We start from the raw sequence: 16,458 nt of genomic DNA on the forward strand, positions 1-16,458 counted from the left end.
TAAATTTTCAGGTATTCAAAGCTTTACGTTTTCTAATGAATTGATATGTTTTTCCAGTTTTGGCTTCAGTACACAACACTCGGAGGAAATGTGTTGCCACAGACAGTGGCAAGAGTTTTGGAACCATCTCTGAGATAGCTGAGAACACAACTTTCTTTAATGGAAGAGAGATTGGAAAGATCACCAGTGGGACAATTTCTATAAATTAGTTTCTCATGTAATGACTGTTTTTCAGCACCACCTACTTCTCAGGCAAAATATTTATTGCCCCCCCAAAAAAATACACTGCTCACCTCGCCATTTATGCCGAAGATTTGGTGTAAATTACAAACACAGAGAAAGAACTTAAACAGCACCTCCATCCTAACTCACAGACATAAATGTCTTACCTGGGCTGTTTTGGCAGTTTGATCTGCATGATTTACAGCTGTTCTGGCATCACTGTCAGAATCAGATTCTGCTTGCCTCGGAGAAGCATGTGGTTTCTTCGCAAGATCTGTATCCATATTATAGGAGTATCCAGGCTTAGAAGTAGGAGATAAACTTGGTTTTGTGACAGGTGAACTGGGATCTGCTCTTGTGCTCTCTGTGGATCCTATCCATCCCAGCTTTTCTTGCTCTGAGAAACCAGGGGTACTGTCTAAGCTCTGGTGTCTCTTCTTGTTGTTATCTTCACAAGCAACTGTGGGAGACATATCCTCTTTTTGATCACTGACATGTGCTAAGTCACTGAAGTCTAAAGTGTCAGTTATCAGCAATTTCTTCCTTCCCAACACAGGCTGCACTTGTGTTGTGTCTGTACTGCTACACTTCCCAATTTCTTCAGACGCAGAAGTCCTTCCAGAGCTCTGCTGGGATTTCTGTGGATCCGTGTCACTTCGAGTCCTGCGTGAAGAAGGGGAAGCTGTGCTTGGGCTCAAATGGTCATCAGGAGTCTGATGCTCACTCTCAGATTCACCAACACCGCTGTCGTTTACAAACACAGAGTCATCCTGAGAGGCAAAGTCTGCCAAACCACTGTCCGGTGGGTGCAGCTCGGGCTCCCGGTTCAGGTCATTCAGCTCCGCGTAGAACTTTTCCTGGTCAACAGAACTGTTTGTGTCCGTTTCGTAGTTCCCCACTTTGTATGTGCTTTTACTGCTGTTCTCCTCTATCTGAACCACGTTCAATTCCTGGCCGCAGAAATGTGCCCTTATCTGATAGAGATAGGTCATAACAGTGAGTTTGTCAGGGATGGCTAACAAAACCATGTCTGAAGGCTCCAGCAATCGTGATATTCCCAAACTGGCAAACCCGTCGTATGCCTTTAAAGACAGAAAAAGTAAAGATCACAGTGTGGCAGCTTCTTACATATCACAGCATCTCAAGAATGCAAGTGAAAGTTTCAGTCAAAATAAGCAAGCCTAAAACACATCCAATATTACAGGAAGAATATGGCTCTGACTCTATTACTTCTTATTTTTGATTTTAATCATTACTACTTTTTGGTGCACCATCCAACACCCAGCTCGTTGATTTTTCCTCATGGCTTCTACATATCTCCCAGGGTACCTTCACAGCAAAGCAAATTGAGAGAAGGTAACCAGCAAAAACACTCAAATGGCATTGTTTTAAATATTTTTAGCATACTTCAATGCCATATTATACTAAAATCTTTGGTTACTCAAAATGATGACACTTCTATGAGTAAACAGCTATTCATGAAACTGCAGCTTGAAAGCCTTTCTTTCTGCACTAAGAAAACCTACCAGTATTTTAAATGGTTCTCACTCAAGTAGCAGGAAACAAGCAAACAAAAAAAGTCTAAGAGTTGGACCAGAAAAAAAAAGGAACTCAAGATGGCTTTTTAAGATAAGGAACAAAGATATAAGAAACACGACACTAATCCATCTTGAGCTTTATCACTGATGATCAACCTTCTGCCTTCTGTTGGTCATGTAATTGCAGTGATTTCTGCTGATGAAAAACTATGTCCAGATAGCCAAAAAGAACACCACCACAGATTACTTGACACTAGACATAAATCACATTAATCCATCAAGCAAATGCATTTTAAAAACATTTGTTGATGGTAAATTTATAAGAAAGAGAGAGTGAAAATCATTCCCATTTCACTTTCATTTCTAAAGGCCCAACAGTTGCAAGCCTCCCACTTTGTGAGGCCACATTGTCTTCTTACTGCTGGCCCTTTAAGTGAGTGGGCTTGGTGCATCAGGTTTTTCTAGTTTTGAAGAATTAAAGCTGTTTCTCAATTTACAATTAATTATTACTATCCTGGATTAACCTTGGAAGACAATATTGTGTTTCAAGGAAGCCTTTAAAAGGCCTCCTGTTAGCATAGATGCACTCAGTTAAAGCATGTGGGCTTTTCCTCCCCCAGGAATCCTGCAGCTCCTTTTCACTGTCTCCTGAAGGGGCTTACAATATTCACAGTTGATCCTACACTATTTTGAACAAAAGCAGATGCTAAATTTAAGACATGGATGAGAAGACTGTCCTTTCACAAGGAAAGAGTAACACACATCACTGGCTTCTGGCTTCAACTCTTCCACTTTACATTTTTTCTTTAGTTTTAATTTCTTTAGTTTTTAAAGAATGGGGGAAAAAAAGAAAGAAATCAATCATGGGGTTTTAAAAATTCTCTTGGCTTTCGTATTAGTAGGTATTCAACAGTGAGACAGAACATGGGGCTGGGCTGGCCTACTCTCAGCAGACCTGGATATTTTGTTTGCTTTGACAAAAGGAGGCTCTCTCCTTCTCCTTGCAATGTCATTCCCTACTCAAGGGTCAAATAGTTTTCATTTCAGCTCTTTTCAAACTCTGCTTCTAAAAGCTGGAATTTATCTTCCTGAAATTCTGTATGTATACCTCATGCTCAGGTATAACTTCCCAAAGCATTTTAGGTGAAGTAATTTTTATGCCATAATAACAAATAATAGAAATATTATAAGACATAGAAATGGTCTGAATAATTTATTTTTAAGCTCTTCTGGCTTTCCCCATGCAAAATGATTGGGCCTAAAATCATTGATGGTCTCTGGTGTGGTATTTCTTGAGACAGTTTATTATTATGAGAGATTGTTATGCCATTTATAAATACAGAGCTGTGCTTAGATATAGGAGTAGCAGCAGCAAACATGACTTATGTATTTGCTGATACAAAACTCCAGATGGAGCAGAACAGCAGCAAAATGATCGGTGGGAGGGAATGGAAGCAACTCAGATGGTAGAAGAGGGACAGCTGTCATTTACATGGTCTTGGGAAACAGAGCTGGAGGAGCAGGATCAGGCTGGCTATGGAGGAGAGGGAGACAAGATGGGTGGAACTGAACAGACACGAGGAGCACACAGAACAGCGAGTTAAGGGAGAGCAGTGCAGGGATTTGGGTGGGCAGCCTAAGGCATGGCAGATACCAGGAATGATGAATGCTCATACGACAGCAGAAACCAGGCTGGGCATGAACGTGTAGCAAGCCACCCATGTTGTCTGTAGACTAAAGGTAACACCAGGATGTGTTGTTTGCTAAGTGGGTCAGTGCTGATTCAGTGGCATAAATAACTTGTTACCCCACACTGCAGGTAGTGGGAATTACCATCTGAAGATTGAAAGGACTTAAGGACAGGCACAGCAGTCCAGGGCAGCCAAAGCCCATAGACATGACTTGACCTAAACTCCTTTTATAATTTCAATTTCTTATTTATATGCTAATAAAACTAAATTCTATGAGTATCTCCCAGGGTCTGTAAAATGAAGGCGGGGACAGTGTTTCAGAATTGTCTGGAAAGGTACTTGCTGAAAAGTAACACTACAGCAGGATTGAATTCAGATTGATGGATAGTCTCAGTACGGCTGCAATCCCTTTTTTTTTGGCTGCTCAGTTCTTCTGGTGATGCCTGGGATTAAACACAGTTATTTCCCACTGATGCCTGATACCTATTTCCCATCCCCTCTCACTCTCACACACATTTTTGCTTCTCTCCTTTCAAAGTACCCTGGCATGCCAATGTTCTACAGACAGTAGCTCTAGAAATAGCAAATGTTTGTTCTGGATTTGTCCATACAGCAGCATGTGATGGGTTTTCCTTCACTACTAGAAAAGCTGGGAGCTTCTTGATATTCCAGCATATTTCTAAATGCATCATATTTCTAACAGTTTGTAACATGGTATTAACAGAGTCAATTTTCCAAGTCAAATTATTTCTGTTAAACAGAGGCATAACAGCCTCGATTTTTGCAAATGTTTATTTCTCTGCACGTTTAACTCTGCTTCTACATGATCCTACTGATGCCAACAAGCACCTCCTACACACGCAATTAGATATGTGCTTATGACTTTGTGGAATCAAATTGTAGAGGTAAGCATGAACACCTATTATAAAAACATGACTCCAGCTTCAAGGTAAGGAATATTTTCCATTTTGACTCAATACTACCCCTGAATTCTTGTATTTAAATGTATAATTTAAAAAGATTCCTTTCAAAAATGGAATATTTTATTAAGATGATCACTTGAATTCAAATGTATTGAGAATTTTGTTAGAAATGGCAAAGAACTGAGGGGAGAAAAAAACATCATAAAAATTGAAAGCGCTAATTGAACCTCCAGAAGATATTCCCACAAGAAAATCTCTCAAATGAAACAAGCTTCTCTAAACAATAATTAAAACCAGAAATTCATTATTAGAACCATACTGTTGTGCCCTTCTACTTCTCATTCCTTCACCCTGTCAAAGAACCAGCCGAAGTCTTGTTTAGTATATTTTTATTATTTTTTTTTATATTTTTTTTTATATTTTTTTTATATTCTTAAAGTGCAGGACACGTAGTAGCAACATGAAATATTTCTATTGTTGATAAGGAACTATAGTGCCAGTATGCTGTAAGTTTAATAAATTTTGTATTATTTTTAATTTAATTATTATTTAATAATAATCAAACGGACATATTAAATCAAATTAGCTCTCTAACGCTACTGGGAAGGCAATATGGATATCTGAGATTTAAGTAGAAGCACAACTTTTTGGACCAGCTGGGCAAGTATCCCTGTAGTGTTTGTAATTTTCTCAAAGATAATCCTGGTTTCTCTTTTGTTGCTGACAGAAATTTGAATTTGCAATGTGCACCAAAAATACCTTCCAATTCGGACTGATGCCAATGTAGTAGCTGTTTGGGATTTTTTTTCTTTTTAATGTATGTATACTCAGGGCACTAAGCCTATTTACCTATCTCCCAATGAAGTTTTTTCTTTTTTAAAAACTTACTGACAAGCTGATTGACAGACATCAATTGGGATCCATCAGCACAATCACCACAGGCAATATTCCAATCATTTCCCAACTCTGTAACACACTGACATATTGGCCAAGATCAGATGTCACAGGTACATACCCTTTTTTATTCAGCATCAGTGGCAGCACCAAACTGGCAAGTGGTGGGTGTGTGTTATAAAGAACCTCCAATGATGTGCCTTTTGTAAGAGTGCATTTCCATCTGTAATTACACTCAGTATTTGCACTGAAACAGTTGTCTCTAAAGATTCCTTCTCTTTTTTTATTAAAATACAAACAAGGCCCTGCACTTCTGGAAAATACACTCTTATGGGTTAACCTTTAATCTATGGTTTCCCTTCTGGGGAGAAGGGGGGAGGCAGAAAAATGTTAAAAGAAAAAAAAAAAGAAAAAAAAAGAGAAAAAAAAGGAAAAAAAAGAGCTGCTTCAGACAAAGACAATCATCCTATTCATCCAAAGATGTTATTTTAATTGGTCAGGAGGAATCATTGTCAAATGTGTTACATATCTGCATGGAATTTCTAGGCAGCCATTGTTGGCAGTGCTGCATTCACTCCAACCAAGGGCACACGGGGTTATCTGGCAGAACTGTGTGAGACCAGGAAATAAATCTGCAGGAAGCAACTGAGATACTCAGTGTAGCTGTCAGGCAAAGGCCGGCCAAGTGATGAAAGAAAAAAAGTGCACAATAACAACAATCACTATTTCTTCAGTTCTGGGAACTATATTCTTTTAGAAAGACAGGCTAAAAAAGTTCACTGTTTGCCATCACAGTTTCACAAAGAAAAGACGACCGATCATACTGCTAACATTTTTAATTAATAATCTATTCTTTCTTTTTTATAATCTGGCTTAATTAGGCCAGACGCTCAACAAAACTTGAAATACAAAAAACATATGGTCACAGAAAATACTGTGATGTCACAGATAATCCACTTAGGTCATTATAAGTCCTCATATTTTAATAAAAAAAAAATCATCAGCCAAATACTCATTAGATAGGAGCAGCTCAGAGATATTTCATTATTTATAATACTTAAGTACTAAATTAAAGACAAGTAACTCCCTGCCTAACACATAAGTGTGCAGGCACATTAAAATATAAACAAAATGAATTTTAATAAAGCACTTTCAGAAATTCCACGTAAGTAAATAATACTAGATTGTAGATATGTTTGCTATATAATACTAAACTTGGTTAATTTATTCAAAGTCTATTTTTATACCTTCATCCCAGTTAAATTTAGTGCCTTTTAAAGCAGTATACAAAGAAAATCACAGCATTAAGAAGGCAGATACTTAAAAACAATTTTCAGATGATCTTCAGGAACAATTTTATCATCAGTGACTCACATAAAAATTGTAATTTCTAAACATGTCCCTAGGGCCCAACTGAAGCTTGTAACTTGTCTAAAATAGTGAGCAGAAATAAAAAGTCTTCCGGTGATTCCCAAAATGCATTCCTGCTTCTTCCAGAGAAATTTTTTACATCTTGCACCTACAAAGAGTGGTTTAAAATAGTTGCACAGCACAAGGCTATTAACTATGTTGCTAGCATTTAATTTATTTGTAAAGTAGTATCTCAACACCTTTTATCCTAAACCTCCCATGTTGTGCACACCACTTTATTCAGCTGATGGAGTGCAAGAGTAGGTGTAAAATTTCATCTTTAAAAATATAACCATCACCATCAAAGCAACATCAACCATGCCCAGTTCCCAGAGCCTTGTTAAAACAACAGCAAGAGAAGCCTTGTGTACCACAGTCCAAGAGCAGTTACGTTTTTCATTTTTTTAATTACGTGGCTGATTGGAAAAATCCGAGCAGTGCTCACAGAAGGCTGGCCAGGCCCCTCCTCTGCCTTCACAGTTAATGTAGGCCATACAGATATTAAACTCTAATGCCAGCCTCGCACTTGTTGTGAATGTTAAAACCATGACAAACTTGAGTCAATAATGCATCCGATTTGAACCGCGGGAGGCCGAATACCTTCTGTGAGCCGCAGTTATGGCCTTACAAAACAACTGCACTTCCCCAAAATTAATAAAAACCTGCAGTGAAGTCAGAATTGAAGCTATGTGTTTTTCTTTTTTCTTTTTTCTTTTTTTTTTTGCCTGGCAGTTCTTACCTTTTTGTTGTTCTCTTTAATATCTTGAGGATTCAGGGACTTGTAGTCACTGAGGGAGAAAATGGCACAGTGGGTATATACAGTATTTGATAAAAGCAGCAGTTTTAAAACAAACTAAATCTAAAAATTTGACATACAATAATATCATACAGTAACTAGCAATTTCACAGCAATTCAATCAACAAAACTAATAGTGTGGAAAATTAAAGGAATAAATAAATAAATAAATAAACACCGATTACATGTTTCATTGCCTGAAGCTCTCCATCTAAAAAAGAAGTTAAGGCAGGGACTAGAGGCCAGCCTTGACAACCAAATTTACCAGGAGGTAATCCGTCCTTGTCAGCATACAAAGAGCTTATTCCTCTCATCTCATTTCAACACTGGTGCAATTCTCATAATCATCTTGAAGTCAGTTCTTTGTATAAGATTAAGAAGAAGAAAAACAAATCACAGAGAGGGGAGAAATAATTGTTTATGCAACAAGGGAGAGCAAAGAGGTCACAAAGTTTGAGCATTCATAAACCTAGTTTCTTAGAAAGGAAAGGGTGAAAACAGTTCAATGCTGAAACGCACTGGTGTTTGATTTTTAAGTTTAAAAATTGTTCAGTATTTCTATGAGAGTTAGCTTATGCAGGCAGAGAGTATACAACTTACATTAGGTCTGGTCTAAAGTGATGTAATATTGCACAAAAGGATAAGCCATTTCTCCACGACGTGGTAAAATTGGTGATTTTCACTCCCCTATAGTTTTTTGTAACTTCTTTGCACCACACGAGCAATGACTGACTAGCGTTTGGCTTTCTCCCCAAAACAGGACTTGGTATTGGGCTTGGCTGGAAAAAAAAAGAAAAGAAAAAGAGAGAAGATAAAAGAATTTAATGGAAGACGAGAATTAACATTAATTGACCTAACTAGATGATCTGTATCCTTTGATGTGAGTTTAGGTCCTTCACAGCTGTCAGTTTACAATGACTGTAACTTGCAAAAGACACAAATCGCAAGTTATTATCTACAGTTGTTGCCCTAGGCACTTGTCTCCCAAGGATGCAGATATACAGGATTCCAGATCTACACAGGAGAAGAGGCCAAGAATTGTACCAGTGGAAACACCCACGCTGAAACACTTACAGCACAGTCCTGCACAGCCCGTGACACACAGCCTTGAAAACACTTCCCAAAAAATGCAGCCATGGAAAAGCGTCCCCACAAGCCCCTTCACGATCGAAGTCACGATATAGGACTGATGGATTCCTCTGGTACAGGCTCCAGAGGACAGTTTTTGGTGCTCTTTCTGTGCCAGTGAGCAATTGCATAAAGGTAATTATGGCACCGTGTTTCTGAACAACCATTTCCAAGAGGCAAGTACATACCCGAAGAGCCGCCTCTTCCAGGCTTTAGCTTTTCTACATGGAAAAGGAATTTCGGACGAAAATTGTTATTAGAGGGTGGTTTCTAACAAGTGTCATTAGCTAATGACCATTAGACCATCATTAGCTAATAACGACCATTTCCAAAAAAGTTATTTTGACCCTTTTAGTAATATTTTTGTAGGCATAAACCAAGAAATAAAATAGAATACTTCAGGCATTTGGCATTTGTCAGCCTATCCACTGTTCCTCAAATTCAGCAAACTGATTGCAGCAGATGTTTTCAAGACATACACACTTATTTCCCTAGAAAAATACTGTCACTTTAAAAACTTCTTAGATCTAATCGAACAGGCAGAATGTGACTGATGCAAATCCTACATCTGAATTATACTGAAAGAACTGAGATCCCCTATTTTTTCAATGTAATAGAATTAAAAGCATATATATACACAACAAACAAGCTCTTGATGCACTTTAGAGCTAGAGAGTTCCCAAATTAAGACAAATTAGGAGCAGGTAATTTACTATATCACAGCCACTTAAGTTTATGGTCAAATGGATTTACTTGTTATTGTCTATTTGTGAAAGACCAACGATGCCCCCCCTTGACTGAAGCCTGTCAGTGCTCAGCAATTAGCTGCTATCAACTCATTTGTTTTCACTGCTTCTGGGGGAAAAAAATCCCGTACAGAGCCAGGGAAGTAATTTTTCATTTACTGTCACAATCAGCCCTAAAACGTTGTTGTATAAACACACTACCTTCTCACCAGGCAGAAGCACTGCTAACTCATAAAGAAAGTGCATAAGGTATACCTTGCTGAGAATTTTTTTTAATACTACATCATATGTACAAAATAACTTGTTATAAAGTGCTTACGGTTTGTAATCCTGTCAGTGATTCAAATCAGCATGAACAAATCCATTAACGATGAGACAAATATCTCTAAATACACTGAATTAACAGCTTTAACAGGGATGTACAGAATAGGGAAGGAAAAGCAGCAATAAATTATAAACTTTACCATGCACAAGATTTCAATCAGAGAAAAAAATATTGCATAGGAGCTGCCAGACAGGTACTCCCGATTCAGTGAAGTAATTAAGATGATGTTTTTGCCTTTTTTTTTTAACAACTTGAAGCAAAACCCAGTAACTAAACCACTGGCCTCAAATATAAGGTGTGACATTACTTAAAATACATTTGCTATTGTAAGTTATCTATATGGAAATAACACTACTGAGAGAAAATAACTAAAATAGCACATTGTGGAAAGATGATATTTTAACAAATTTTTAACGTACAAAGCTATTTCTTCAAATCATAGAGCACTACTTATCAGATATATTAAATGCTAATTATAAAGTCTTAATACTTGTTGCTGAAACTCTCTATGAAAATGTTAAATTTTCCAGTCACCACCTAAATGCTTTCTGGTTAACTCTGAAATTGCCTTAGGCAACATTGCCATTTAAATGCTTTAATTACTTATCTAACAAACTGAAGATGTAACTGAATTTAAAACCAGGCTTTACAAAAGGAAATCCTAAGATATTAAAACAATACATTTAGCAGAATTTTACATTTTATTTAAAAATTATCGATGTTTAAAAACATGGACTACACTTCCTTGAAAATCTGTATTTAAGCTGGAGGTTTTTTTCCATATTTGTCTTTCCACTTACATTAGATTTTCTAAAAGCACTTTATCCAGAATACGGAAGATTTAGGACGTGCATAATGTGCATAACATGCACAATTTTCTCTTCTCTTACCTGATAAAGCAGAAATTGTATAAGGTTTTCCTTCCACACTTATTAGTCCACGGTTTTTTTGATAAAGGTGCAGTTAATACTATGACAATGTTATGCTCCTAATCACCACCTGCGTCAAAGCTTTCGTTGTTTAATCTACGATAAAAGCATTCATCTCCAGACACAATGGAAATACACGAGTAAAGGCAGAACTGTGTGTGAGCACTTGACATGCCTTCAGAGGAGTTAATGAATGTTAGTTTTGAGTTTGTTTTTTGTGTGTGTGAAAAATCATTAGGCAAAACATTTTTTTTTTATATTTGTATGTTGGACATATTAATTACTGGCTTGGTGCAAACACAGTTACTACCAAGTGCCTATTTCTAGCATGTATTTGCTCTACATGACTGGTAGGAACTAATCAGATAAAATGAAAATTTAATAACCTTTTTCTTATATCATTCTTTTAAGTACTGACTACACAATTCTTCTAAATGACCCAGCAGTCATGACTTGGTTTTCTGAGCTCAAAAGCCAAAGTCCCTGCAAACTCGGCTGGAAATGCCACTAAAAAGCCCGAGATATCCACACCAGATTGCCAGAGCTGCTCACTCATCAACAGGTTATGGAATCTAACACAACTGGCTTCTGTCCAGCTGTGGAGCAACCGCACAGCAAGCGCAGAGGTTCCAGGGCTGGTCCCTCACATGGTAGCTCTGATCTAAATGCAGCATCATGTGGATGGATTTATCAGCTGGAGTCAGCACTGGCTTCAGGATATCTTCGTTTCACATGCAACAAAAGCACTGAAGTCTCTATTCTTCTTTTTACACATCCTGGAAGCTCAGTTAATATGTTTTATAGTATATGTATTTTTTCTCTTGGGAGATTATCCCATCAGACCATTACTCTACGCTAACAAGAGGACAATAGCTTAAAGTATTAGGCTGCATCCCGGCGCTTGAAAATATTCAAATAGTTGTTCTGCTGCTCTGAGGAACGCAGCACCAGGCACAGAGATGGCTCACAGAGCAAGAGTTGAGCTGCATTTCTGACACACAGCCCAACACTCAGGAGAAGAAAACCAAGACTGGAACTGTGATGAGAACATGAGGCTATGGGACAGTGACACAGAGAGCAGCCAGCATGAAGACTGTAGGGGCTCAGTCTGAGGACCTCAAGGGCTTGTAGATGGCTTGCATGGAGGTAGAGGTGTTTAAAGAAAGCAAGAGGCAGTGTTGAAGCCCAGAAGAGAAAGATGCTGAGAGGAGTAAGGGGGAAAAAAAGTTTTGTAATCCGGGTGGAAGACTTATGTGGTTTGAGTTTTATATTAATGAACACAACTCCTAGAAGAGGAAAGGAGCTGAGACAACACCCAGGATTGGTAATTAACTGCAGGAGAGGAAGCTAAGATTGAGATAGGGCTGGAAGTCAGAATAGGGAAGACCTACAAACAATGAACAAACAAGTTTTTTTCCCTCAAGAGGCAAGTACAGACACTGGCCTCTAACTTATTTGACTGAGCAAAACAAAAGGGATTTTCCCGTACCCCTATCAAAACCACGACACTGTCTGAGCTCACTCGAAATTGTGCAACCATTAAAATGCAAGATAAGGTAAATGAGAGTAAGGCACAAGTAGGTGAGGGAAAATGTGCAGCATGTGGCTGGATGTAGAAGAAGCATAGGAAATTCAGCTGAACTGAACAGTCTGAAAAGCTGTATAAAGGTGCAGTAGAAACAATACACCAAATACATTTCAGTCAAATGGATACTTTGATATCCTCAAAATGATACTATAGAATTTTTTTTTCAAACAACACAGGACTTCACCCATAGGAATGTCCCATTAGCCCGGAAGTATTAGAAATTGAATATGGCTCATTTAATAGAATTTGTGCCTTTGGCAAGGTCTGTATATGTCCAACATGAATTCAATTTTGTTTATTCTGGGCTGTGGGACAGTCTGGACCTAAGTAAAAAGATGATTTTACTAGTGTCAGGAATATCAAATACAATATGGAAAGAGTCTGCAAAGATAGGATAGAACAGCTTTCTGTTCTACTCCAAACATGGAAAAAACATCCTCATGACCCAATTGTGCTGAGATGTTCTTTACTTAGGGTAGTTAGGCATTTTTTACATAGCAGGTCACCATAAGATTGCAATTTAGTGACATATCAAATTACAAGTGACATTGCTCTTTGCTTCTAGTAAGGGAAGATCATGCATGTATTAGAAAATACACATTTCCTAGAAAGAAATGTTAGTTCTGCTGTTCTGTTACTCTGATACACAAACTTATCCATTTAGGAGTACATTCTTTAACTCTGTGCTCTCTATCTGCATGGTGCAAAATGTCTGTGGTTCCTACTGTCCCTAAAAATGAAGGAGATACGAAAACCCAGCTGATGGTCACAAGTTACAGATTCACTGAATTTACTTCCTATATATGATTAATAACAAGCATTTAGGTAACCTCCAGGTTTCAGCAGCAGCAGACATCTTACAACTTCGCCTTCCTCACTCTTCTGATTCTGCCTACAGCTAATGTGGATATGCAATAAAATATAAACTTTTATCTCAAAAGCCTTAGGCATAAGCTTTTAACTGCTTATCATTTTACAGGTTTAATTTTGGCACAACCAAACCGGTCCATGTTCAATCACAACCCAACATTTAGACATCCGCCTGAGCTGACACGATGCTCTCATATTTGAATGTGGCAAGGTGAAGAGGAAGGTGAAATCCTTGGGACACACCTCAAGTTATCAGTTGGTCAAGCAGGTCTAATGATTTCATGCAAAAGGGTTTTCAGTTGCTTGTTATGTATTTTGATGGCCAGGAGTCTGGAAAGAGCTTTTCCAAACCATTCCTGGGCAAAGAAAGGAAAGCAAACCTGCAGATGGCTGCTTCTGGTTACTTTTACTCTAAGCACCAAGGAAGTGGTCTGGTAGAAAATTACAGTATGTGACCATACAATTGAAATGTGCACATGTATATAACCTACAGGCATCCAGTGCACAAAGATGGGAGAGACTGCAGTAAAAAAGGCTACTTCTAAGTACTTAATTTTGTAATTTTTGTAATTATCTGGTAGCCTCCTTTTGCCTTTTACTTTGTCTAGTAATGAAGTAACATTTTCTTAGCCGAGTCTTTTAGGGTTTTGTTTGGTTTTCATTGTCAGGGATTTAAAAGGATGAAAGAACCCAAGAATTCAGAACTAAACTCTAAACCTTCAGAACCAAAAGTCACAACACATCAACTGCTGGACAATTGCCTCGCTTGCGCAACAGGACACAAGGCTGTCTGCTCATGGCAATCAATTAAGAGCAAGACAGACGATTTATTTCCAGATGACAACCTCCCCTGTGGATGTTCTTAGCACAGAAGAACAGGACCGCACAGGAGTGTGGGCAGCTGCTTCACCAGACTGAGAAGCTCTAAATTTATTAGCTAATTGCAAGGAGAAGATTATGTTAATGAACTGGGAAAAGAGAAACAAATCTGAGACAACATAATGAATTGGTTACTTATGCAGAAGTAATTTCACCTGATGGTCAGTACAACCAGGAAAAAAGTTACAGTGATCTCCTTCTCAGACTGAACTATTAAAAACGGATTGGCTGAGGCTCACCTAGCTTCTCTTCCCTGAGGTCGTGTAATTGTCTTGAATGCCGTGTTTTCAATTAAAAAAACCCAAGAAAAGGTATGTAACTCATACCATTAAGCAGAAACGAACACGGAGCTCAGTCTCTGATGATTACACGTATTTGTAATGTAACAGTATGAACAGATGACATGCAGGGACGGGGCCTCATTTTTCTGCTCTCAGAAGACAGGCAGTTTCCTTGTGTCCACCTTCCTTCCTCCAGTTGTCCCGGTGGCATGTGGGCTGAAGGCTCTGCTCTCATGTAATCTGTGCTGGAAGCCCAGATGAGCTACCAGGATGCTGCTGGTTCACAATCCCTGGCTCTCTGCCACAATGGGAACGTTCAGGGTTTTGGGCAGGTTGCCAGAATTAAGCAACTTAAACCACAGATGAGGAATAGCAATTTTCAAAGCTTTTAACTTTGTTAAATGTGAACTGAACTAGCAAAACGCACCTCCCTGGGCCCAAGGCTATCTCTGCCACATTTCAAAGGCCTGCAGCAAACAATGGAAGTGTTAGAGCTTGTCAGAAAAGGTCACAAGAATCTCTTCTAAAAGAAAGCACAAGGCAAACTAAAAATGAGAGTCACTGCCAATTCTTCCTAAAAACAGTGAACTCTTGTTGCTTTTGCAGGAATTTCTTTTGACAGAGCCATTAAATAAACACAAGTCATTATCCCACTCTTCTGAACATTTCAACAGACATGGTTTTTTCAGGCAACCTTCTGATGTTGGCTCACTAAGGTGACATTGCTCAGAACTTTATAGTCACCTATTTTGTAAATCTACTGCATCATTTACATTAATGCCCAACCATAGGCAGATTTATGGAAGCATTAGCCTTTACCTATGAGAAATCTTCGTTTTAAATACTTGAGAACACAACAGAGATGTCAGATTTGTGCAGGTATTGCAGTAACAAAGGAAAACAATCTCTCTTTGGGTGTGCTTAGGGCACTCGGTATTTTTAAGCCTGGTATTGATGTCATAGTTCCTCTGAAGGCCATAGTACACCTCTTGGGTGACAGTGGAAATAAAATCAGTGTATTTTACAATCCTGCCTGAGGTGCTGGTATCCATGAGCCTGCACCAGGCATAAAGATGGATATTCTTGAAGCTCCTTAGGACAGCTATAGATAAATGAGAATTTAATGGAAACAAGTTTTTGCCTCGATAAACTACTGCATCAGCAGCTGACTCTATGTAAACAATCACAAGATGGAGATTAACAAAAGTATTGCTTCCCCCCCTCAGTGGTAAGGAGAAGCTGTCCGTAGATGATGGGGAGACATCTGAAATGCTTAGTACTGTTTTTCCACATCTGTCTTTATTCTACAAATCAGACGGAAGTTGGAGACTTGCATTACTGATACAGACACAGAAAGGTCAGATTTCAGCCCTGTGTGGAAACAGCTTAGATAAGCCAGATGCTTTCAGATCAGCTGAACACATTTAATGTAATCCTAAGGTACTGGAAGAACCAACATGAAACAACATCTGAAATGAATGGTCAGTTTAGAAACTTGAACACAGGGGAGAATATTAGAAGAGTAGGAATAGACTACATTTTCTTCTAGTCTTTAAATGCCTAAGAAGGACAAATAGCAAGAATGCAGACAAGCAAATGAAAAAGAGGAAGAACAAATAATTAAGGTCCTTCTTAGCATATGAAAGTTAAAAGAATACAAGCAATAAACATTAATTTGTCGTCAACAAATCATGACTAGCAGTCCGAGTTCCTTCTACAAGAGGGAAGCAGGGAGCAGAGAAGCATCAAATAACAGATTACAGATGTAGCTAAGCTCTTTTAGTTGTCTTTCAAAATGCCCTCATAAGGAAGCATGGAAAACAGAGCCTTAATGAGACTCATATAGGTGCAAAACAGGCTGGAAAACTATATCCAAGACTAGTTTTAAATGATTCTTGGAATTACGTATTAAAAGGGGTTCTGCAAGAGTATTTCTTAGGTTCAGTGAAAATCTGAATTAGGAAGGTGAATGATGCACTAGACAAGAAGCTGGTATGAATATTGAATGCACTAGAAGAACTCCAATCACATAAAAAGGAGTAAAGTTCTGAAAAAAACAGTATGAAATTCGATAGGTACAAGTGAAACATAGGAAGGAGTAATCATTTACATAAATGCAGGATGAGGAAGAACTGGTTAGGTAACAGTTCTTCACAAAAAGATGTGGGGGAAACAGTCTATTCAAGCTGAACATAAAAGTCAACAACATCAGGTTGTTGTGAAAAAGACAAACATTAG

The 16,458-nt window shown here is 38.3% G+C and overlaps 1 protein-coding gene across 11 annotated transcripts in view; it reads right to left on the reverse strand.

The window, feature by feature from the left end:
- Positions 1-16,458, reverse strand: part of EHBP1 (EH domain binding protein 1) — a 211,591-nt gene that overhangs the window by 72,639 nt on the left and 122,494 nt on the right. For all 11 annotated transcript variants that reach the window (XM_039568463.1, XM_039568461.1, XM_039568460.1 and 8 more), the window contains 3 exons: positions 8,075-8,253; positions 7,418-7,466; positions 390-1,304 (listed from right to left, as the gene is read on the reverse strand). In XM_039568463.1, the coding sequence (XP_039424397.1) occupies positions 390-1,304; positions 7,418-7,466; positions 8,075-8,253 (1,143 nt within the window). The remainder of the gene's footprint in view (positions 1-389; positions 1,305-7,417; positions 7,467-8,074; positions 8,254-16,458) is intronic.

Source organism: Corvus cornix, chromosome 3, assembly GCF_000738735.6.
Source record: "Corvus cornix cornix isolate S_Up_H32 chromosome 3, ASM73873v5, whole genome shotgun sequence".
Classification (NCBI taxonomy): domain Eukaryota; kingdom Metazoa; phylum Chordata; class Aves; order Passeriformes; family Corvidae; genus Corvus; species Corvus cornix.